This window comes from Bos indicus x Bos taurus, chromosome 3 (genome assembly GCF_003369695.1).
Source record: "Bos indicus x Bos taurus breed Angus x Brahman F1 hybrid chromosome 3, Bos_hybrid_MaternalHap_v2.0, whole genome shotgun sequence".
In the NCBI taxonomy this organism is placed as follows: domain Eukaryota; kingdom Metazoa; phylum Chordata; class Mammalia; order Artiodactyla; family Bovidae; genus Bos; species Bos indicus x Bos taurus.
In genome coordinates, this window is record NC_040078.1 from 32,179,567 (window position 1) to 32,205,156 (window position 25,590).

The 25,590-nt window shown below is 41.4% G+C and overlaps 2 protein-coding genes across 3 annotated transcripts; one reads left to right on the plus strand and one right to left on the minus strand.

Annotated features, from left to right (window-relative positions):
* The first annotated feature begins 3,748 nt into the window (after positions 1-3,748).
* LOC113890304 (acidic mammalian chitinase-like) lies at positions 3,749-15,275 on the plus strand. The gene is made up of 7 exons (XM_027538237.1): positions 3,749-3,773; positions 5,172-5,380; positions 9,514-9,638; positions 10,265-10,388; positions 10,549-10,680; positions 13,240-13,378; positions 14,983-15,275. The coding sequence occupies exons 1-7, from the start codon at positions 3,749-3,751 to the stop codon at positions 15,273-15,275; spliced, it is 1,047 nt and encodes a 348-aa protein (XP_027394038.1).
* A 2,425-nt stretch (positions 15,276-17,700) lies between these two features.
* LOC113889479 (protein pitchfork-like) lies at positions 17,701-23,217 on the minus strand. 2 transcript variants are annotated; one of them, XM_027536201.1, is made up of 6 exons: positions 23,164-23,217; positions 22,765-22,907; positions 22,051-22,146; positions 21,168-21,298; positions 19,620-19,737; positions 17,701-18,207 (listed from the first exon to the last, which is right to left on the minus strand). In XM_027536201.1, exons 1-6 carry the CDS (start codon positions 23,180-23,182, stop codon positions 18,139-18,141), a joined length of 576 nt encoding a protein of 191 aa, XP_027392002.1. In that variant the 5' UTR covers positions 23,183-23,217; the 3' UTR covers positions 17,701-18,138. The 2 variants fall into 2 exon arrangements, with proteins under 2 accessions (XP_027392002.1, XP_027392001.1); XM_027536200.1 differs by having other exon boundaries at positions 17,702-18,207; positions 22,051-22,149.
* Between the last annotated feature and the right edge of the window lie 2,373 nt (positions 23,218-25,590).

Here is a 25,590-nt window from a genome sequence, read left to right on the forward strand (position 1 = left end):
TCTTATCTTTGATTCTGTGAGCTTCTTCATATTCTCCCCATATACTCTTTTGTGCTTGTTGTATTTTTTGTTGTTGTTTGTTTGTTTGTTTTAGTAGCTAAGTCAAGTCTTACTCTTTTGCAATCCCATGGACTGTAGCCCTTCAGGCTCCTGTGTCCATGGGAATTCCAAGGCAAATATACTGGGTTTCCTTCTCCAGGGGATCTTCACAACCCAGGGATCAAACCTGCATCTCCTGCACTTGCAGGTGGATTCTTTATCACTGGGCCACCCGGGAAGCTCAGAGCTGGTTTTAGTCATTTGTAAAAAATAAATTCTTTAATTATATAAACACCAGAATGATCTCTGGTGTATAGTAAGTGCTTATAGTGTTTGCTGATATTACTATTTTTATAACTGAAATCCTCCCTGGAAGCACTTCTACCAGACTTTCTCTGGCCCTATTAGAACCAGATATCCAGGATCTAATCATCACTGGGAGAATGGATACAATTATTTAGTTCCTAAATGTGATAAAAATAAAAGTCAGTCTATATCTACAATAAGTCTGCTAAGGTGCCGGCATCCCATGATGGGCACTCATATGTCCACCACCTGCTTTCCAGGTACCATCATGAGACAGCGTCATGGAAGCAAGCACAGTATGTACTTGAGGATATACTTGAGGCAGTATGCGCTAGAGGACATGAGTGTTTCAGAGAAGGAGAGATCATTGAGCTTCCGAGAGAGGATCCGAGCTGGGCCTTGAAGAACTAATACTGGGGTAGGCAGTGAGGAGAAGGAGAAGACATGACAGGCAAAGTATGGAGAGACAGTGTGAGCAAAGGCATGCAAAACACGTTGGGGACAATGAACAGACCATTATGGCCGAGGCAGACGTTTTTAATAGGATAATAGTAGTGCATAATGTTTAGGAAGCTGAACTGGAGTAAATTTTAAATAAAAAGTTCCACCAATGGTCAAGTTGCAAATATTTCTCTTAAAAGAGACCCCAATAGCATCCCCATCATCTCTATCTGTCTGCAGCACAAAATATTTTTAAACATTTTCTAGATACAATTTGGAACTGTGGATTAGAGAGTTCTTACTGACCTTCAGAGGGTACATTTTGGGAACCATATGTTTTTTGATAAAATTACTTATAATCATGACTAAGGTTGCCTCACAGTGGGTGGCTCAGTGGTAAAGAATCTGCCTGCTAGCACAGGAGACATGGAGATGGTGGGTTTGATCCTTGGGTTTCCTCCCTGAAGGAGGAAATGACAATCCACTCCAGTACTCCAGCGTTCTTGCCTGGGAAATCCCACAGACAGAAGGCTACAGTCCATGGGGTCACAAAGAGTAGGACATGACTGAGCAACTGAGCACATACATTCCAAAGAACAGGTGTAGAAGGTTCATAAAGTAGCACCTAAAGATGAACTTTTCTTAGGCACTGATTGCATAAGTTATATAAGACTAATTCTACAAAGAAAAAAGGTTTAAGAACAGCTAGTACCGTCCAAGGATTTTTAGTGTTTACTTTTCAATAAATACATGCTTTGATGCCAGGCACTAAATGTCCACAGCATAGGAATCTAATTATGTTTAAATGGATGTCTATCAGCCCTGAGAACTGCCAAAAAAAAAAAAAAAAAAAAAACCACCCTATTAAGCGGGTACTTTTCATGGTGATGGTCTCTGCCACCTTGTTAGGAGATGTTTTGTCCTTATTGAGCAGAGGAGGTGGTGGAGGAGTGCAGGTTGGAGGTCCATGAGTGGTTGTAGGGGAGGAGATCTGTTGACTTACTGATTAGCTATATACACATCTGGGTTAGATGTTCTCCGCTTGGAAGATATCCTTTATGACGACCTGGTAGTCAGATGATATAAAAGGCAAATCCAGGCTCTGCAAGACCAGTACTGACAACAAGCTTATTCTCCTCACAGGTGAGTCTGTAATTGTTGTGTGTGTTAGTTGCTCAGTCGTGTCCAACTCTTTGCAACCCACCAGGCTCCCCTGTTCATGGAATTCTCCAGGCAAGAATAATGGAGTGGGCTGCCATTTCCTTCTCCAGGGGATCTTCCCTACCCAGGGATTGAACTTGGGTCTCCTGCATTACAGGTGGATGCTTTGCCACCTTAGCTACTAGGGAAACCTGAAGTAAAGGTCACTCAGTCATGTCGGACTATTTGTGACCCCATGAACTATACAGCTCATGGAATTCTCCAGGCCAGAATACTGGAGTAGATAGCTGTTCCCTTCTCCAGGGGATCTTCCCAACCCTGGGATCAAACCCAGGTCTCCCACACTGCAGGTGAATTCTTTACCAGTTGAGCCACAAGGGGAGCCCAAGAATACTGGAGTGGGTAGCCTATCCCTTCTCCAGCAGATCTTCCCAACCCAGGAATTGAACTGGGGTTCCCTGCATTGCAGGTGGATTCTTTCTCAACTGAGCTATCAGAGATGTCCCTCTATAATTGGAGATGGAGTCTTATTCTTACCTGATTTCTTTTCTCTCTGGATCTGATAGGCATGAAGTAGTCTTTACACTTTTCTATTCTTCTTTCATCATTTCAAATTTCCAAGGGAATCCTGACATGCACAAATATGTCTGCTTCTAATTCTCTTATCTCAATTGACTATGGCAGCATTTCTATCTACATTGATGCTAGAAGCATGGTCCTAAAAGAAAGGCTAGTTTTCTTCCAATGCTTGTTTTACTCTCCCATCTCTTGTTGGGTTCTCTTTTATCTATTCATCTTCCTGCACCACCTCTTTTTAATTGGCATTATTTTTATTTACATGCTTGTGTTTTTGGTATTTTTCAGAGATGAAAATCAGTAGGAACTGAGATAAAGTTATGCTAGCTACCTTTGTTCTACTCTTTTCAGGATTATTCCTTTTTTATCCCTTACTGTCCTACTATGCTGTTGATATATTATAAAAATATCAGTTAGAAAGTCAATCATTTAAATGGGTTGATTCAGTACATTGTTTAGAGCCCAGTTGTATCCATGGCTTTTTAGTTTACTCCAAACTTTTTATAGCTTCAGCTTGTCCAGATGAGATTTCTAACTCAATTTATAAAACAATCAGATCAAAAATGTTCCTTACACCCTGATGCCACCACCCCACCCAGAATGAGGATGAGAGGGCAGAGGTACAAGGTTCATGTTTATCTGACAGCTGATGCCCTCTCCTCATCCCAATATGGGAGGAAAGCTAGCACCTGCAGCATCCTCTGTCTGCCTCTATCCTTCCCCCCAGAACTGTGGCCGTAAAATCCCCAGGAGACAAGGGGGAGAAGATGAGGCTGATCCTGCTCCTTCCCTGCATTAGGTTCATTCCAGGACCCTGGCCACTGGCCTTAAGATAAAGGCTGGTCCTGTAGGAGGAAAATTATTCCTTAAATGAAAGCTGCTCAGTATCACAACTAACCCCCATGTGTTTTTCTGGCTTGGGACCCTGACTCCAGAACCGTGCCCTTCATTCCTACTCTGGGCTTTCATAGACTTGGCCTCAGTGCTGAGCTAAGTCCTCCAATTGTACAGGGTTCTGTCAGAATAGCCAGGCCTGGGCTGGTGAGGGAATATTCCTGGAACTCTCTCCCCCTACATTCCTATGAGTCTGAGATGGGTGGAGGTATGAACATGACAACCTTGGGCACCTGTGCCAAGAGGTGGCAGCTGTGCTTTTCCTGCGGTGATAAAAGTCTTATATAAGATTGAGCCCAGAGGCTGCCCAGGTGGCCAGTGTGTAGGCACGATGGGGAGGATGTTGTTCTGGGCCTGTGAGTCTCCCACTCTTTCTGCTCTTCTTCCTTCCCACACATCATGGGGTATCCCTGGGAATGCAGAGGAGGGTGGGCTTTTGTTTTAGTGAAGCTTCTACATGAGTTATTCCCCCATGCCTTGGACTCTGTGTAGAGGAACTTGGGATCCAGACCTGAGAATGATGAAATGGGGTCCTGGAAAATACCATTGATAAATCCAAAAAACTCCCAGGCCCTTGACATTCTGAAAGTCTCCTGGGTAGCACCGAGTCCTAACTGGGAAGCCCATCTAAGGATGCTTGTTTCTGAGTTTTGCTTCTTTGTTTGTTTCAGCCTTGGCTGTTCTGCTGCAGGTACAACTAGGTAAGGAGTAACACAACCTCCTATCCACACTCCAATTTTCCTGATAGTTACTCTTCTTTCCCTCCTTTCTTCTGACTCTGAATTTCCTCCACCTTTCATGATGTCAGGACTAGGGCCTGTTTTGTGATGTCGGGACTTGAGCTAGCTCCCAGCCTGTTTTGCTTGATCTCAGAAAGGCAGCAATGGGAGGGGGCCTATAGCTCACCTAATCCAGAATAATTCACTTTATAGATGGGAAAACTAAAGCAGAGAGGGCAGAAGTGATTTGTCCTTGATTGTTCAGAATCAGGACTTAAACCTATATTCTGATGCCAAGACTAGTAAAGTATTTATTACCTTTGTAGTTTCTACTCTTCTTTATTTTGTCTTTTTCCCCCTCAAATATCTTCACATTATTTCTAATAACTAGGCATTGGCTGTAGATGTGAACATGACTAAAATCCAGATATGGGGACTCAGGAGACTGGGAAGAGCATGAGCTTTGGAGCAAGACTGCCTGGAAGTAGTGTAGGCACAATCAATATTTGTGGAATAAATGGATGAATGAATTGGAATTCATCTTAAACTTTCAGCCTTGAGTAGTCCCAAGTTTCATCTGAAAATGAGAATGTTTCCCCCATTAGGCTGTATGGGAATTAAAATTTGCATAAAGCCTCTAAATAAAATATCAGTCATATCATATGCAATCAACAAAAGATATTTGTTTTATTGGTAGTGAAATTGAGTAATCTTTGAAATTATGAATTATTTGAGGAGCATCATTAACCTTACCACTTGCTGCTATGATGGCAAATTTATTTTATTTTATGTGTTGACTTGAAATGATCTCAAACTTTCTGGGTCAAGAAATAAGCTTAGACCTTGCTGGGATTCTGTTGACAAAAGTGTCATGACTGTTTAGCCAGGTCTTCCATAGGCGAGGGAAAAGGGTACTGCAGTATCTACCAGGTATCTGCAATGTGACCTCGTAGGGACCCCTTCCCCTTGAGTTCATCAGCAAGTGACACAGACAGTGGAGCCCTCCACCACAATGACTGCCGCTTTCTCTTGCAGGTTCAGCCTATAAGCTAGTGTGCTACTTTACCAACTGGTCTCAGTATCGACCAGAACCAGCCAAGTTCTTCCCCAAGGATGTGGACCCATGTCTGTGCACACACCTGATATATGCTTTTGCCACCATGAATGACAACAAGATTGCTCCCTATGAATGGAATGATATTGATGTCCTGTATCCTGGGTTCCAAGCCCTGAAAGAACAGTCAGTAGGACTTGAATCCAAAGTGAATGGGAATCAACGAGGGAGAGTGGAGAGCCCAAGTTCTGTCCCCAGTTTATTCCCAAATATCATAAGATTCTGAAAGGCAGTCCTTTGCAGATTTCTGATGCATATGTGGTAACCTATGATGTAAAGACTAACGTGGGCAGATGGGAGGAGCACTTGCCATGGGAACTTTAGAGCTTGTACTTGGCTGTTGCCCATTTCCCAGAGACTCAAGAATGGGGATAGAAGAGTTGTTTTCTGCAATATATGTATCCTAAAACTCGCAGAGCCTTCACTTAAATGTGCCTCTTGGTTTCTTTCTGTAGCAACAAAGATCTGGTCACTTTGCTGGTTGTTGGTGGCTGGAACTTTGGCACTCAGAAGTAAGTCTTTCCATGGCCAGAAAATGAGAGTGGAGGCAAAAGAAAGAAACCCTCAAGCTGGAGTGGGAAAATAAGATACCAGTGGGGAGGTGAAAATGAATGTTCTGGGGGAAAGAGGCCAGCTCTTAAGAAGAAACTGTCCGTGGATGGGAAAGGCTGACTGAAGCAGACCTGGAGAAATAGCAGTAGAATGGGGGAAATGATGGGGAAACACTCAAAAGACAGTGGACAATGGTGAGTGAGACAGACTGGCTTGGTGACGGAGAAGCACTTGGGCTGCCATAAGAGCATGAGTCCTGGGCTGGGTCATAGGCTCTTTTCTGGGGAAGTAGCGGGAAAGGAGGATTGGTAACCTCATAGGCTTTTTGACTCTGAGTTAGAAAAAAGAGATGATGAGGTTAGACTTGACTTATATGTTGAAAGTTGTCCAAGTCAGTGGTAAATGACTTTTTAAATTATGAAGTTGATGTCTTCCCATCTGCTGTGTGTGCTAAGTCACTTCAGTCATGTCCCACTCTTTGTGACCTTATGAACTGCAGCCTGCCAGGCTCTTCTGTCCATGGGATTCTCCAGGCAAGAACACTGGAGTGGGTTGCCATGCCCTTTTCCAGGGGATCTTCCTGACCCAGGATCAAACCCATACCTCATGTCTCCTGCACTGGTAGGCGGGTTCTTTACAACTAGCGCCACCTGGGAAGCCTAATGCCTTCCCATAATTATTTTAAAATTAGACAGCACAAAGTTATTTGACATGAAAAGTAACTTGCCCCTCTCTTCTTCCCTCCACAATTTTCCCGAGGTAGCCAGTCATGCTTAAAATGTTGGAGCAAAATGTAATGAGTGTTTTTATTCTCACTCTAATAGCCAAGTGAAACTTCTGGCAGTTACCTATCAGGTAACAAGCTAATTCTCACATATAGCATTTGATCCATATTTCTTTTACCTCAAGTCCACTCTGCCAGTAGAACTTTTTCTTATCTTGCTCACAAATCACTTAAATAAGAAAATCTTTGCAGGTCAATTCCCCCAAACTCCAGACAATATCTCTACCCTTCACTTTTTAGATTACCCAGTTTGTGCTGGTCATTTTTTTTTTTATTTTAAAAAAGTATAGCCACTGAATACCAGAATTAAAAGCAAAAAGAAAAGAAAAAAGAAAAAGGAGATGAATTAGGGAGGTTGTGATCCAGTTTACAAAGGGTTTACCACAGGCTTTTTATAATCAGGAACTAACCAAGAGGGTTTGAATATATGTTAATAGACTATAAAATTATTGACTATGGCAGAGGCACTAATTTTTCTAGATATTAAGTTACCTTCAAATACAAGACTCACAATATATTCATATATTGGGGGCCAGAAATGCTTCATTAAATGTATTCACATTTTATAAATCACATCTTAATTTTGGAAACAGTAAATAGAAAAATAAACATCTTAGGATCAAAGAACTGTGGTGGCTAAACCACTGCCCCTGAAAGATCTCACTAATAAGTAAAATGCACATGTACCATTGATGCTATAAACAGAAAAATATTATTCATTGGGTATACTGAAGAAAATAAAATTTTAATTATAAACTTTTCTACTAATTACCATTAACAATTTGGATTCATCTTAGCTGTAAAAATCCAACAGAAGTTATTATAAAATGCATAATAAAATTGATATTCGAGGGTGTAAGGAGGATTTAAGGATTGGTGATGTTAATATAGACAACCTCTCTGCTTAGATTCACCACCATGGTCTCCTCAGCTGCCAACCGAAAAATCTTCATCTGTTCTGTCATTGACTTCCTTCGTCAACATGAATTTGATGGCATTGACTTGGATATCGAATATCCAGGGTCCAGGGGAAGCCCACCTGAGGACAAACAGTGATTTACCATCCTGATTAAGGTGGGAACGAAGCACTAGTTCTGTGTCTTTTCGTAGAGAGGCTAGTGACTTCATGGACTGTCTGTGAGAGTTGCGTTTCCCGGGGATAGCAAATGCTGCTGTCTTCAGAAGTACACTTATGAAGGTGTTTGGGAGTTGCAAGCAATAGAAACAGACTCTCTGGGCAGCTTAAATCAAAAAAGAATTTACTGGGAGGATATAGGTAGCTGAAGGAATCTGATGAAGAAATTCTTTTTTTATTATATGTTTCTGGTAACACAGCATTATAGTTCAACATCTGTGTACATTGCAGAGTGATCACAACCATAAATCCAGTTATTAGCCATCACCATGAAGCTGATGTCTTTCATCTGTTTTGTCCACCCCCCAACCCCCATCCTCTCTGGTAACCACCAATTCATTCTCTATATCTATGAATTTGCTTTTATTTGTTTGCTGTTTTTTTTTTTCTCCTCAGATTCCATATATGATTAATATAATACTGTATTTGTTTTTCTCCCTCTCACTCATTTCACTTAGCAAAATACCCTTACCTCTATCCATGTGGTTGCAAATGGCAGGATTTCATTCTTTTTTAAGGCTGAGTAGAATTCCTATAACATCTTATGGAAAGATCCAAATGAACTTCTAGGACAAACATATGTGTGTGTGTGTGTGTGTATGCTAAGTCACTTCAGTTGTGGCCAACTCTGCCACCCTATGGACTGCTGTTTGCCAGGCTCTTCTGTCCATGGGATTCTCCAGGCAAGATTGGAGTGGGTTGCTATTTCCTTCTCCAGGGGATCTTCCTGACCCAGGGACTGAACTTGTGTCTCTTGTGTCTCCTCCATTGGCAGGTGGGTTTTTTTTTAACACTAGCGCCACCTGGGAAGCCCTGTCATCTCATATATAGGAAGAGAAACTAATACCCTCCTCCCAGGACTTAGTCCTCATCCCCTTTCTTTCTTTGTAGCTTAAGAATATGTAAGAATATGTTATGCCTCTTCCTACTGACCTATAAGGTTTCTGCAGAAAAATCTAATGATAGCCTTATGGGATTTCACTTTTAAGTAACAAATTATTTGTCCCTTTCTGCTTTCCTTAAAGCAGCAGATTCTTTCTTTTTCATTAAATTTTACCATTTGTATTACAATGTGTCTTAGAGCATGTCTCTTTGGGTTCATTTTATTTTGAATTCTCTAAGCATCTTGGACCTGGATGTCTATTTCCTTCCCCAGATTAGGAAGTCTTCAGTTGCTATTTCTTCAAATAATTTTATGTCCCTTTCTCTTCTACTTCTGGGACTGTATAATGGGAATGCTGTTCTACTTGATATTGTACTAAAAGTATATTCCTTAAAGTATCTTCACTTTTTAAAATCCTTTGTTCAACCTGCTGTTCTGTGGTAGTGAGTTCCGTTACTTTGTCTTTTGGCTCACTGATTTTTCTACCTCTTCCAATCTGTTGTTGAACACATATAGGGTATTTTGCAGTTCAGTTATAACTTCTGTTTAGTTTTAGTTTTTTTTTTTTTAATATTTTCTAGCTATTTGTTGATTTTGTCATTGTTTTCTTCCCTTCTCCTCCCAAGTTCAGTATCTTTATAATCATTTTGTTGAACTCTTTCTCAGGTAGATTGGTTATCTCCATTTCATTTCATTCTTTTTCTGAGATTTTTGTCTTCTTCTCTTGCCTGGAACATGTCTCCTCACTTTTCCCTAATTCTCTGTGTTTGTTTTGATGCATTAGGTAAAGCAGCTAAGTCTCCCAGTCTTGATGAGTGGCTTTGTGTGGGAGATATCCTGTGGGGTTCTCACCATAGGGAATAGATAATGAAGACAACCACTAAAATCCACCCTTTTTTCTCTCTCCAGGAAATGATACAGGCTTTTGAAGAAGAGGCTGAAGAAGCAGGAAAACCCAGACTTCTGATCACAGCAGCTGTGTCTGCTGGAAAAGAGACCACTGATGCAGGATATGAAATCGCAGAGATTGGAAAGTGAGTGTGATGAGCCTCCCAGGGCCTCCACATCCCAGAGCAGAGAATCCCTAAACATTTTAATAGAAAGCATTCCCAGTAGTTATGTAAACATAATGTTGAGAAGGATGGTACCATCAATTGCCAAAAATGGTTGAATATTTAGTGGTTCTGGGATAAGGTGGTGACCCCTTTATATTGTCACTATGGTAGGCTTTAGGGGAAAGAGAAATAAGATTTAAGATCTTGGAAAATCTTTATATGTAACAGCATATTTCACTGACAGTTTCTTTTGAAAAGCTGTAAAATCGAGAAAGCTATTATTGACAAAACAATAGGATAGCTTTCCACTTGCAATTCCCATAATCCTAGAGACATGTGTTTCTGAGACATATACTCTAACAACTATATTTCCTTATCTTCTGCTCTGGGTTTTCCCTTAATCTTTCAAGGAAGTAAAGGAGACTTTCTGTCTAGCCTCATGGGAGTCACAGAAGATAACCAGGAGACACCTAGGAAGCCACACTAATGGGATCATATGGATATCTACTTGACATCATGAATTTCCATGGCTATCATTTCTTGCTCTTAAATTTTCTATTAAAAAATGCTCCCGTATCATGATGGCTCAAATTCTCTTGTTCTAGGCTTCTTGATTTCATAAGCATGATGACCTATGACTTCCATGGTGGCTGGGACCCATGTACAGGACACAACAGTCCTCTGCACGTGGGATCCAAGGATCAAGGCAACATGCGTTATTTCAACTGTGTAAGAAAGAAAACCCCTAGTCATATGCAGAGGAAAGACAGGGGAGAGATTAGGAGTGTTGGTTGTTGGAAGGTTTTCTCTTTGTGGGACAATTAGCTAGACGTTTTTCATCATGTGGGACAAACACTGGTGAGGAATAATGTCTGTGTTGCTTCTGCAGGAATATGCCATGAAGTACTGGAGAGACAATGGGGTCCCTTCAGAGAAGCTCATCATGGGGTTCCCCACCTATGGGAGGACCTTCCGGCTCAGCACTTCTGACACCTGTCTGTGCCCCAGTCTCTGGAGCAGGGTCATCTGGTCCTTACACACATGAGGCTGGCTTCTGGGCTTACTATGAGGTAACCACCATGGCTAATTCAGGCTAAAATGCCCTGGGGAAAATTCTTCCACTCTCCAAGTCATCTTGCTATCCTTATGTTCTTGAGATCCTGTACCCTGGTGGCTCAAAACTTGGAGCATATAGCCTGTGGAAAGGCAGGTTGATGGCTGAAGAACACTTTTCACTAAAAAAAAATCAATGTGAATTTCCTTTTGGGTTTAGAAGTATATGGGACCATCTTTTCTATAGCTCAAAACTATACTGAATTCTATTACATCCATGTAAATAGATGGAGAAGGATTTTAATAATTTAGCTCAGGGATGGCAAATACTTGGATCTTCTTTCAAATCTGATTTGATTGCATTTACTGAAATCTGAAGCTCTAATACTTGGGCCACCTGATGTGAAGAGCCAACTTATTGGAAAAGACCTTGATGATGGGTAAGATTGAAGACAAAATGAGAAGAGGGCTGGAGAGGATGTGATGGTTAGATAGCCTCACTCACTAAATGGATATGAATTTGAGCAGACTCCAGGAGATAGTGGAGGACAGAGGAGCCTGGCATGCTGCAAGCCATGGGGTTGCAAAGAGTCAGACATGACTAAGTGACTAAACAACGGCTATTCAAATCTTGTGTTAAAAATTCAGACCGATAGAATAGTTAGCAGTTTTTGCCAGAGACTCAAGTGTTTTCAGAAGAATGACCTTAGCACTCATGGTCATGCTTACCATTTCTCAACTAAACTGTGGTTATGGAATTGGAATTTCACTTCTTTGTACCTGGTTTCATAGAAATTTGTATCTTTGTTTTATGATATAAAGTTACTTTCTAGAGAAATATGTGAAATTAATGTAGGTATTTCACAATGCCACTTTTCCCATCCCTCTTCCATTTCTTACTATTTTCCCCCTCCTTTCTCATGCAATACGTGACATAATCTGTGACATGCTCAATGTTGCCTTCTTCCTTCGCTTCATAGATCTGCACATTCCTAAGTGAAGCCACAAATGCCTGGATTGAAGACCAAAAGGTTCCATATGCTTATAAAGACACTGAGTGGGTTGGCTATGACAATATTAGGAGCTACAAATATAAGGTATGAGCAGTGTAAAAAAATGCAATTCTAGCTTCAAATCCTAAGGTCATCACGAGCCCATTTTACTAAGATCTGTGGCTTCAAAGTTATAAATATATACAAAGTGGAATAAATCAACCTCATTATGATTTACCTTTCCCTCAAGACAGAGCAAATGATATGATTAAATACAGATTTAATGATCCAGTGTACAGCATATACTACTATACACTAACATATAGTATAATATTCTAAGGTGGTTAAAATTTATTTCCCCAATTTTTGTCCAGAATTAATCTATACTAACTTCCGTGAAATGATTATATAAGCCAGGCTTAAGACCAACATTTTCATGGACAATAATGAAAATATCCTTTAAATTTTTACTTAAATACTTTACAACCATTACCTAACTTGATTCTACACAATCCAGTGAAGTAAGAAATAGCCTCTCTGGTTTACAGATGTGTACACTGAGGTTCATAGATGCTGTGACTAATCCAAGGTTTCATAGCTGGAAAATGCAAAGGCAGTAATGGAACATGTTGTTCCATGGCTCAGAGTCTAGGCTCTTTCCATAACATTGCATCTTTACTGAATCTTGGTCAGGAGAAGGTGGTCAAAATGGAGGAGAAAAAGAGCTGTATGGCGCAATGGTTAAGAATCTAGACTTTGGTGTTAGATATACCTGGTCCTCAAGCCCCGAAAGACAGGATGAGTTCCTACAAACTTGTGAAAGAGAAAAATCAACCTAGTAGTTCCTGTAAAGATTAAGCAAGTGATGAAAGCTAAAATGAAATGTAGCTTACCCTAGAATACTAGTATTATTTAATAGTATATTAAATTAGCTAATATATAGCTAATTTAATATACTATTAATATACTATTATATTAATTAATGCTATCAATATACTATATGTGTATGTATATACCTAAGAATTTATACGGAGAAGGCAATGACACCCCATTCCAGTACTCTTGCCTGGAAAATCCCATGGATGGAGGAGCCTGGCAGGCTGCAGTCCATGAGGTCATGAAGAGTTGGACACGACTGAGCGACTTCACTTTCACTTTTCACTTTCATGCATTGGATAAGGAAATGGCAACCCACTCCAGTGTTCTTGCCTGGAGAATCCCAGGGATGGGGGAGCCTGGTGGGCTGCTGTCTATGGGGTCACACAGAGTCGGACACGACTGAAGTGACTTAGCAGCAGCAGCAGCAGCAGCAGCAAGAATTTATTAACTGGAGGAAGAAAACAAGAATGGGGCTGAGATAGCCCATCAAACCTTGAATTCACAAAGTGCATATCACATCCTTTCATAAAAGATATATCGACAGGGTTTCAACCCACCTGCATTTTTCTCCCTAATATCACCTTGTCGCCCTGTGCTCCAGTTTGTTGTGTAGATGCCATTTGATTTTGGTTGCCAAATGCTCTCTTTGTCCATAGGTTGACTTTCTTAAGGAGAACAATTTTGGTGGGGCCATGGTTTGGGCCATCGACCTGGATGACTTCTTAGGCTCCTTCTGCAATGAGGGCAAATATCCACTCATACTCGAGCTGCAGTCACTCCTGGGCCTGTCCTCAGGTGGGTCACTACTGAGTTTACCACATTGTTCTAAAGATGATGCAGGTCAAGCTGCAAGAATGGCAACTGCAGAGGGACAAGAGTGCATGAGGCAGCCACAGACATCTAGACCCTCACATGTGAAAAAGGGACAGGTTTATAGGAAGAAGCTTTTTAGAAATGCATTCTTTAATCAAAGAGGCCAGTCTAAGTTCAGTAGCTATGTGGGTAAGGTTTTGAATATACCTTATACTCAGAGATGGACTTTTCTTCTCAGGAAAACTTTGTCTGGGAGGAAGAATCAGATACCTTCAAAGTGAGTCTGATGTATGTGCTAACATTTTCTCTAAAGTAAACTGCATCTCTCTCAGTTCTGTGCACCATATCCTAACTTAGAAATAGGCAGGCTGGCTTAGCCACTTCCCACCTGCCTTAAAGGCAGATATTATCTTTGGCTGCTAGTGGTGAGGGTTGGAGGTAGGTCTTGAAGAAGAACAGGGATAAAGACTCACATTGCTGACTCAGTAGTGTGTGACATTGTATGTTCCTTGGCTAAGCATCTCTGGAGAAGGCCTAAAGGTGGAGGCAGAGGTAAAGAAGTGGAAGATATAGGGTTCCCTATGTCTCTGCTTTCAGGAAATTCACAGAATCATTGTTTGTTTGTTTGTTTTTACTGTAAAACCTGTTAAAAGATAATTACAAAAAGATGGGTTCAGGACTTCCCTGTTTGTCCAGTGGTTAAGAATCTGCCTGCCAATCCAGGGAACTCGGGTTTAATCCCTGGTCTGGGAAGATCCCACATGCTGCAGGACAACTAAGCCCATGTGCCACAACTACTGAAACCCACACACTCTACAACCTGTGCCCGGCAACGAGAAGCCCGCTGCAATGAGAAGACAGAGCAGCCCAACTAGAGAGTAGCCCTGCTCGCCACGACTAGAGAAAACCTACACGTAACAACAAAGACTCATATAGCCTAAAGAAACAAATATATAAAATTAATTTTTAAAAAAGATGGGCTCAAATTACAGAATGAGGGAGTAAGAGGCAGCAAATTGTGGTGGTGGAGAATGTTCTAGCAATAGAGTAAAATGAAAAATAAAATGTCTGAATTGCTAGAGGGAGAAAAAAAAAAAAACAGCAAAAGGACAATGTTGAAAGGAAACAAGCAAAAACTAGAGCCTAAGAAACAAAACATAACAAGATGACAAAAATCAAAATACAGCAGTTAAGGTTAACAAGATGACAAAAATACAGATGTATTACTTATGGCAGAAAAATGGACAGATAAGCCTCCCCTGCTAATACAAGTGTTAATTAGCCTCACACATAAAATCCTCCATCCAGTCACTATAGTGCTGTGTTCATTCCCCCCTTGAGTGGAAACAGAGTAGAAGCCAAGGACTGCTTGGACCACTGCTAGGACTCCAGTGGCCCTGTTCTCCCATCCTCCTTGCTTGGACATCTGTCCCCTTGTAACATTCTTCCCAGCCACAGCTTGGAACTCTCATGGGGCTCAAGTTCTTGGAGAACAAAGCCAATACAGGAGAAAGTCTAGAGTTGTTGCTTCTGGGCTCAAAGATAACTTATGATGATGTTCTGAAGAGATCTTCTTGTTCTTCTAGAATGCACTCCATCAGCCACCAAGACTTGGTATCATCAACAAGTGATACCCAGAAGTGAAGGTTTCTGTGCCAATATTGGTGGAGACAGTGGCAGTGGTGGAGAAGGTGGTGGTGATGGGGGCAGTGAAGGAGATGAAGGTTTCTGCACTGGTAAAGCAGATGGCATTTATAGCGATCCTGAAGACAACACCAAGTTCTACCAGAGTGCAGGAGGCAGGACCTTCTACTTCCAGTGTAACCAAGGTCTGGTCTTCGACCAAACCTGCATATGTTGTAACTGGCCTTCAATTTAAAATGTTGGAAAAACTCTACTTTGCTTCAGATTTTCTCATGCTGCATGTCAAACTCCATCTTCCAATACTCCATGTTGTCTATGTATTATATCAGTCTATCTGTCAATTTGGAGGCCCTACCTTACTAAAACAGCATTATGATTAGGTTTTACTCCATTAGAACCTAAAAAAACTATAAACACCTTGAACCAAATCCATATGTAAAATAAATATGACACTGCATGTTTTATTTTTTATAATCATCTGTATTTTTTCTTACATACTTGTATATATAGCTCAGCATTTCAAGTGACCCTGAAGTTTAATAGAAGCTATTTTTATGGAAGTTAAAATTTTACTTTTTATCAAATCAGACTACTGTTTTGGAAAGGGGAGTTTCCTTCCCTGGCAAAAGCCTTGAGAATGTGAACCAAACAACAGTGTGAAAAAATTCTCTCACTCTTGTCAATACCTCCAAAGAAGGGGCCCAAGACCCTGTGTCAGAAAAATAACAAATGCTAAATTACCAACTCTGAAAAAAGTTGCATTTATGTGGATCCAAAGGAGAAAAGAAAGGGATGTGTGTGAGAGAGGTGAGAAAGGTTAATATTGACTAATTTCAAGTCATAAAAATACTTTTAACATGATAATAAAAATCTTTAAATCATCAGATTAAATGGAGTAAATGTTTTTAGATTGAGGTATCTAGGCTTATCTTAATATTTTAAGTTGATTTCCAGTGAACTCTCACTATTTTCTTCAGAGGATCCTGTCCCCTAAAGAATTAGGCCTCTCAGCATAACTTAGCAGGTTTCACCCTCCAGTGCCTCGTTCACCAGCTAACACTTACCATGGGGTGGCCTTGAAGGGTACAGCAGGCTATAGTTTTCTGAGGCACTAGCAGTATCTCACTCTTTGTTATCCAGACACATGAAGTCTTGCCATCAGGCTAAGTAGGGGACTACCCTGGTAGTCTGGTGATGAAGAATCCACCTTGCAATACAGGGCACACAGGTTCAATCCCTGGTAGGGGAACTAAGATCCATGTGAGTACCTCACATGTTATCCTGTGAGTAACATGCTGTGCGAAACTAAGCCTGTGTGCCGCAACACTGAGCCTGCATACTCTGGAGCCCATGAGCCACAAGTAGAGAGGCCGAGTTCCACAACTACTGAAGCCTACATTCTCTGGAGCCCACACGCTGCAACTACGGGGCCCACGTGCCACAATTAGAGCATCCATGCACTGCAAAGAAAGCTCCTGCATGACACAATGAAGACCCTCTGTGCCACAACGAGGACCCAACACAGCCAGATAAGTAAATAAATAAGAAGACTAAGTAGGCATAGAAGGACCTTCCCAATACAAGAAGCTAGACTACACTTAATGCCCATTCTGAAGAAACTATACTTGAGTTATTAAGGTTTGTGTTGGAAGTAAAAGGCCTGTCTTCCAGGCAATGTCTGGGCTTCCCAGGTGGCTCAGTGGTAAAGAATCCACCTGCCAACATAGGAGATGCAGGTTCGATCCCTGGATGGGGAAGGTCACCTGGAGAAGGAAATGGCAACCCATTCCAGTATTCTTGCCTGGAACATTCCATGGACAGAGGATCCCAGTGGGCTACAGTCCATGAGACCGCAAAGAGTGGGAGTGCAACTGAGCAAATGAACACACACCAGGCAATGTCTAGATGAGTACTTTGAACGTGTCTCTCATGACTTTTGACCTTGGCACACCTAGAGCAACTTGTGAGGCTTTAGGGTATGATTCAAACTGGAAGACGGGGGCAGATCCAAACTACTAGCCTCCCTGGGAAGTCCTTTTCACATTGCAGTTCAGGGCCGTGGAGCCAGTAGATGAGTCTACTCTGATTTCTGCTGCATCCCCAGTGCTTGCCACTCTGCCTGAGGCACGTTTGGAATTCAGTATGATGATGACCAACAGACTAAATAGATGATGTAATAGGAAAGGGGGAAGGGGGATTATTGGTTCTTTGAGTTTTACATGAACATGAGGAAGGCAATCAAATCAACAACCCACTCCAGTACTCTTTCCTGGAAAATCCCATGAACAGAGGAGTCTGGCTGGCTAGAGTCCACAGAGTCACAGAGTCAGACTCAACTCAGCACAGCACAGAGAAAGGCAGTCAAATCAGGACCTTCCCACTCCATGCTGGGAAACTCGGACACTTTGAAGCACTCCTGAAATATTTACTCTGCCTTTAAGTGTCCTCTGCATCCCAAAAGCCCCAAAACAAGGCCCAGCAAGCCATTCAAAGCCTTGGCATGTATAGAAAAATAAATAGTCTCCTATCACCAGGGCTAGTGGTGTGGTGGTTTAGTTGCCAAGTCGTGTCTAACTCTTGCAACCCCATGGACTGTAGCCTGCCAGGCTCCACTTTCCATGGGATTTCCCAGACAAGAATACTAGAGTGGGTTGCCATTTCCTTCTCCAGAGGAGAGGCTCTCCCAACTCAGGGACTGAACCCATAACTCCTGCATCACAAGCAGATTCTTCACTGATGAGCCACCAGGGAAGCCCCGGGCTAGTGGTAGAAAACATAACACTTGTGGCTGGGAATTAGAGGGCGAGGACCCACAAGTATAATATTTCAGTCAAGTGAAGCCACCCTGCTGAACATTCACTAGGAACTAGCCCTTCTACATGAATACACAACAAACCAGCACAAGGAGAAAGAGCCTTGTAAACTAGTCTTTACACTGTCATGTAGTACTTATGAGGCCCTTGCCCCTCCCTGTGTCCCATGCTGGCAGACAGGAGGGTCAGAGCAATGCAGAAAGACAAGAGCACCTCTGGGCTCTGCATTGCTCTGTCCTGGAGGATTTGTGGTCAGGAGGTGCATGTGAAGGGAGTCGCAGCTTTTCAGTCATAGTACAGGCTTAGGTAGGCCAGACGGTTCCGATGCTTTCTAAAGTCTTTGTCTGTGGGCAGCTGCAATGAAAGAATATTATCTAGGTCAATATTCAAATGAGAACCCACTGCCTCTGGTCTTCCTGGCTCTGTGAAATAGGCATGTATGTTATACCTGTTGTGGCCTAGCTGAACCTCAACCCCATAGTAACCTAGCCTCACTGAGTCTCTCAGCATTGCTCTGTGCATCTACTCTTTGTCGTCTTACTCTGGAAATGTCATACTAGGAATTATTTTCTACTTGGGAAGTTGTCAAGTATAGCTGGTAGGACTTCCCTGGTAGTAGAGTGGGTAAGAATCCACCTGCCAATACAGGGGACATGGGTTCCATCCCTAGTCCAGTAAGATTCTACATGACATGAGCATCTAAGCGCGTGCACCACAACCACTGAGCCCACATCCTAGAGCCCGCAAGTCACAACTACTGAGCCCATGTGCTGCAACTACGGTAGCCTGTGTGTCTAGAGCTTATGCTGTGCAACAAGAGAAGCCATTGCATTAAGAAGCCTGAGCACTGCAAGGAAGAGTAGCCCCAGCCTGCTGCAACTGAAGAAAGCCTGCCCATGCGCAGCAACGAAAACCTAGCACAATGAAAAATAAATAAATAATTAATTATTTTAAAATTATAGCTGGTGAACTTCTTGAAAAGAAAAATTATATATTTAATTCTTGAATGTTACCCATAGGCTCTAGCATAATGATGTTAATACATTTGGTGTTTAATACATACTTGGAGAATTAATCCCAGGTTCCACTGGATAATAAAGGGCACCTCTGGAATTATGATAGCTGATATGGACTGAGCATTTATTATGCTACAAGTATGGCACTAAATACTTTTCTACAATATCTCAATCTTTACAACTTTATCAGATAGAGTCTATTATTATATGCATTTTAACACTAAGCACACTGATGCTTAGAAAAGTAAGATTATTAGACAAAATCACACAGCAAGCAAATATGGAACTAGAATTTGAACCCAGGCAGTCTGTTCCTAAAATCCATATTCTTGGCAGAATGATCCACAGCCCTTGATGGTCTAACACTAAGTGGTGTGATGGGAAGAGCAGTGGCTTAGGAGTCATCAGATCTAGGGTCTATTTGAGCAACTTCAACAAGCCACTTAATCCATCTGAGCCTCAGTTTCCTCCTCAGTCGCAGAGGATAATTATTTTGGACTAACCACAGAAGATTATTTGAAGACTAAATAAGAAAATGTGACTTCTGTTCCATCATACTCACCTTTAAAAATCTAGTGAAATTGGGTAACTCTCCAAAAAAAATTCCCATATGTATATACACAAAATTGTGCAAGTAATTTTAGGGGAACAAGGACTTAACTGAAGCTTATTCACAGACTTCTGGTTAAGAATCACTGATACACATGGAAGTATTAGGTAAAGGACTCCAGAGAAGTCCAATCCTATTACCTCAGTTCTCAGGGTTCTTTTCTGTAGACATGGAACCTGAGCCCAGTCTGGAGATCCAAATTTCATTGGCCATCTGACTCTCTTGGGTGGCTTTATCTCTAGGTTGTATGTGGTAGGGCTAGAAAAAATACAGAACGTCATGTGTAATGAGTTAGCAATCATATATAACCTTCCACCCCTGATCTAGAGTCCTAACCCTTTGGGAAAAGGCAGTCAACTGATTCACATAGGATTCTTTTGCCTGCTAAAGTATTTCTGATTAAGTTTCAGTGTTCAAGGTATCTAGTCTTGACAAAGTAAAAACTCAACCCCAGTTTAAATATTTCTGGAAGTTCAGTCTCCTTAGCTGAGAGATCAAAAGATCCCAGAAATGGTGGATGATAAAGTTAACACAGTGATGCATAAGTATTGCTCATGATGTAAAATTGAGGAGGAAAGAAAAATGCTAATTTAAAGTATCAACGACCTGGGGTCAGTAAAGTAGAACCATGTACAATTCCTTGACAATGGGATTATTTAATTATAGCCTTTGTTCATGACATTCTTTTGGTATAGACTCTTTGCTGTGGAAATAACATGTAGAGTGGACATAGGAATCAAGATTCAATATCTCTATTCCTTACTACAACCTTGAAAAAGTTACACTCACTCTCTGATCTTTGAAATTCTCACCAGTAAAAAAAAGACCTTGACCCCACGCCCTACCATTCCACACATTCTCAACAGCTTCCTCAAGCACAGAGATGCCTCCCTTGGTCTACTGGCCTATGTAATATAGCCACCACCACCCCACCTTCCCCACCCCATTCTCACTTCCTCTTTGCCCATGATACTGTAGTCACACTAGCCTTCTTTCTTTTTTTCTGCACACCAATTTCCTTCCCAACAACAGCCTTTGTACAAGTTCCTTCTTGCCTGGGAAACTCTGGGCCTAGATTTTCACAGGGCCAGCTCATTCTTGTCATAATGATTTCAGACCAAGTGTCATTTCCCTAAAAGAGCTATCTTGACAATCCTTGCCAAATTATATAGATTTTAGCCCACCACTCTGTATCATATCATCATCTTGTTTGGTTTCATTCAGCATTACACCAGGTCACCTTACTTCCTAGTGTGTCTATGATAGCCCCAGCTAATGGCTACTGTCTTGGTATAATTATTAAAACCCCATTTCAAGTCTCAGAAGTGTCATGTGCTGACTAATAAATTATATAGTCACTCTCTTTATTACTATTTATATTTTCTTGTTTGTTTGCTTCTCATCTGTCTGGACTCTAGAATATAAGCTTCAAGAAGTCAGGAATCTTGCATGATGGGTTTAATGCAAAATCTTTGGAACCCACAAAACTGGTTGGCCTTCTATAAATATTTATTGAATGAACCACTATACTCTACCATTCTATAATTTCTAGAGATCTAGAAGGCAAGAGGTTGAATTTTTAAAGCTAGATGGTTCTTATTTAGAGGGCATGGTTGGGATGAAACCACTTTTTGTATTTCCTTTCCTATTGCTCTTTGTTGAAGTGCAGCAGAAAAAGGGGCACATACCCAGGATAATAAGAGTCCTTTGAGTATGTCCAAAAGCGAGGCAACAAGGCATTAAATGGAGCAAAATTTGGTTTGTGTGTTTGCTCTCGAACATTGACTGTCTGGTACATGCCTGGGTAAGGTGTCATATCCTGTTTCCAAGAAAATGATCAATATGTTAGAGGGTGATATATACATGTAAAGCCTTTTAATTAGAAAAAACAAAGGTATCCTCTCCCTGTTCATGTATCAGCTATGGTTTAACTACCTCAATCTATAGAAATGGCCTACAGTAGGTAGAAAACCAAGAAACGCATATGGTTCAACTACATAAAGATGCCTAATGCTTAGGGTGTAGAAATAAACCTATGAGGGTAGAGAGCCATGGTAACTTATTACAGTTACTACCCCACCATCCCACCATCCCACTCAGATTCTTTTGGAGCCAGTATCCCTCTCCCTGAGCTTAAGTGTCAAGAAAAAGTCTAACAAGAGATTAACAGAAGATAATTAAGACTTGAAATCCAGTTACACAAAAGAATGAAGAAGTTGGAATTGGTTTTTTAACTGATAAGATATTATACTATATATTACATATAATTATATGATGCATATAAATAAAGCTTCTAGTATTTTACAAGCAAGTGTCGCAGGGCTAAAACCTTGCTTTGGTATTATTTCTTCTTAGAATTATTTTCCACTCTCCCAGGACACTCACACACACATTTGCCATGTTAACATCCATGCTTTTAAGATAGGGTTTTTAGTGGCTTTTGCCCAAAAGACTTTTTTGTCTTGAATTTTGGGCATATTCTTTAGGTAGCCTCCAGCTATGCTCCCCAATGCAAATACATTCAGCAACATGGATAACAGTGAAATCTAAGCACATTCAGCCATGTCTAACCTTGCTAACTGGCTTAAACCTTGTAGCTGTTCTGGCACCAAGAGTGTATCCTTTTTTACTGGTCGGGATCTTAGAGAGGTTGTATGCCAAGCCATACTTCTTCAGGTGTTATGTAGAAAACAAACAAAGAAAAAAACACATATAGAGAACATTATAGTTATTAAAACAGTGTGAACTTAAAGTATTCCTGAATCTTCTCTGCCAAAGTTGCTCTTTCTTTCTTGATTCTTTTGAATCATGACCATAGAATTACATAAATAACACAAACAGTTGCATTCCTACAAAGGAATGTGGCTAGATAGGTAGAGAGAATGCCATTTCTATACATTCCAGTGAATCCAGTTCTCTGGGTCCCACAGAGCTGAATCTGCTCTAATTCAACTATCAGTATGATCATACAATTTCATAAACTACCTATCAGCACAGCCACAGTCCACGTTTGGACTAAGAGGAGATACTGAGTCACTGGTCTTTCTGACTGTGAATAGTGAAGGAACAATACTGGGAACTGCATGAGGCCCAGGCTTGCATTTGGTGGGGATGGCAAAGGGGAACAGTGGCCCTTTACTTTCTGACTGTAGAGGACCAGGGCACTTTTTCATGTTGGGACCCTGATGGTCACAAATCCCATAGGGCTTTTCTTCGGGAAAACTTGGGTTTCCTTAGATAATGGTCTGGGAACTGACACCCATCTAAGGGAAGGTGAATACTCACATCTTCTGCTATATAACATCCAGGCCCTCTGTTGGGGGCTCCTCTAATAGGGGGAAATTTGTTTCCCAACAAGCTTTGGGGATGGATGTGAGGAAAGATCTTCCTATTCTGACATGTTCCAAAGGAATAGTTAAGCAGCGGCTCTGCAAATAGAGAAAGAAGAGAAACTTCACATGAGGAAAGGCCCCTTGGTCTAAGTGAGAGCTTCAGGGCTAGTTGGGGGTGGGCCACGGGACAGAGCTCTTAGGGGCAGACCCTTAAGAAAAATCCATGTAAAGGGTAGCTCAAATCTGTGTAAGGGGATGAACTGCATTTTCCCCTCCTTTTGCCCTTCGTTCCCAGCCTTCCTACTCTTCCTCCTGCCTCTACTGTAGACTCCCCTACTACAACCCTCCTCACCTGCTTTAACGAAGCACATCTCAGGAGCTCCACCAGGCCCCGGGTTTGTGTACTGCGTTGCCCAAGAAACAGAGGCGGGCCCGGCAGCCCCAGCCGTGGAGCTCCCAGAGAGGAGTGGCTCTGAGCTAGCCTACTCAGCAGTGGGGATTCCTGCGGAGCCCGCTTTGGGGCAGGAACTGTGCCTCCCAGACCAGGAACCCAGGGGAGTGAGAACTCTGAAGCTGGGCAGGAGGTAGGGGGTTTGCTAGATCCAAGTTGTAGGCTGAAGAGCTTTGAAAGCTGGGCCACTGGAAATGCACTACTGAGGAAGGATGGACTCCTCCACGTGCAGGATGCCCTGAAATCCAGGCTGCCAGGACCAGGGATATAGAAAACACAGCCTCTGCAGTGATGATCTATGGAGGTGGGCTTCCTGGGCAGTGCCAGAAGAGGGGAGTTGGGAACCTAATGGAGCCTAGATAGTTCCGTATTAAGCCTGTTTTAGACCCATTTTTCCTTTTCTTCAAGGCATTCCCATCAGGTTACCCCTTTATACCCTTAAGAGGGGCTCAAGTCTATAAAAGTTCTGGAATCCTTAAGTAGAACAGTAAGAGTACAATGGAATAAAAGAAGTGCTTAAATTTGGAGGCAGTTACTTAATGTTTAAGTCCCAGGTTCCTCAGACGCTTTACCATCTGAGCCACAAGGGAAGCCCTATCTCTAAATTAGGAACAGTAATTCCTTTTTATAGGGTTGTTGAGAGGGTTAAGATAACAGCATTAAAGAGAGTCATTGCCTAGTGCTTGGTAGTTCACAATAGGAGAGATTTTTATTAGTACAACAGTATCTAGCCAGCTTAGGAGTACTCCCACCCTAACCTAAGAAGAAATATCAGGGTGTATGATGACTTCTTCACCTTTGTCCTAGATATTACCCTGACTTGTTCTCACTTGATTTTAGGATAACTTTCAGAGTTGGCAAGTGTGGCAGGCAACAGAAAGCACAGTGTGATAGTGTGATTGGTACATTCTGACTTTGGCTTCTAAGAACGATCTTGGGATCCACACATACTCAGGGTTAGAACTGTCTACAGGCGTGATTTTATAGCTCTCATGTCGGGTTCCAAGAGAAGTGATCCTGAGTCCTAGAGGATATTTTGGAAACTTAGAGAAGTCTTTTGGGCTTCCCAGGTGATACTAGTGGTAAAGACCCCGCCTGCCAATGCAGGAGACATAAGACACATGGGTTCACTCCCTGGGTTGGAAAGATCCCCTGGAGGAGGGCATGGCAGCCCACTCCAGTATTCTTGCCTAGAGAATCCCATGGACAGAGGAGCCTGGTGGACTACAGTCCATAGAGGTTGCAAAGAGTCGGACATGACTGAAATGACAGCACAGAAGCTTTTTCCTTGTTAAAAATTATTGAGGCGATGCTCCTGGTCAGTGGACCAGGAAGGCTGGATACCTGTAGCTCACTGTGCAATTGTACAGTGAATTGTGTCAAGTCCTGTATAACAAACACTCCAATGCTTTCCTGGCCTCTACAAAAAAAAAATTATATTTGACATACATACAAAAAAGACAGTGTTTTTTTTTTTTTTTTTTAAGAAGTAATGCAGAAAGCCTGATAATATAGGAGAAGGTCTTAAGAGAAACAAAACTTAACTGGAATAACGATATGGTCTCAACATTATTGAACAATTTGCTTCAAGTCTCCTTTCTACTCAAAATATAATTGCAGTAACAATCATGGTAAACAAAATGTAAAGAGACATAGTATTAATTTGATTATTTTCACTGTCTTTAGAAATATTAATATTTTTAATACCCACAGTTTTTTTGGAAATTAATGTTTACATTATTAGTAACATGAAACAGGTCTCACAAAGTACTTTGAAATTATGACAACATATTCTTCACTGGTAGGTTGGTTTGCTTCAGACTAATTCTCCAGCTGAGAAGAGATAGAAATACCAGACAAAACATACATATTTCAAGATATCAGAGATATAGCAAAGAAAAAAGAATCTGAAAGGCTAAGACCCTGGAGAGAGGGCAGCCCAAAGTGGTGAGCCCAACAGTTGATGCTCTTGTTCCTTTTGAACATTCACTAATTACAAATCTCACTGAGAAGCAGAGAATTTGAGCAGAACTTTGATCAATCAGTCTCTAAAAACAGGGAGCAAAAGTTAGGCTGACCATGGCAGAGGAGAGACTGGAAAACACCCTGGACTTTTAGTTAGGAGTCTAAAGAGATACAACTCAGCTACAAAAGTAAATAAATAGAGCAGCTGTCAAAAAAAAAAAAAAAAAAATTCTGAAGTTCAGTTTTGTATCAACTCTAGTCCCCAGCTCCATTAAGATAATCTATTTCTACCCTTACTGCATACCCAAAACAAAAGTAAATCATCTTGTACAATAGCATTATTTGAGCCCCAAATAATTTGTA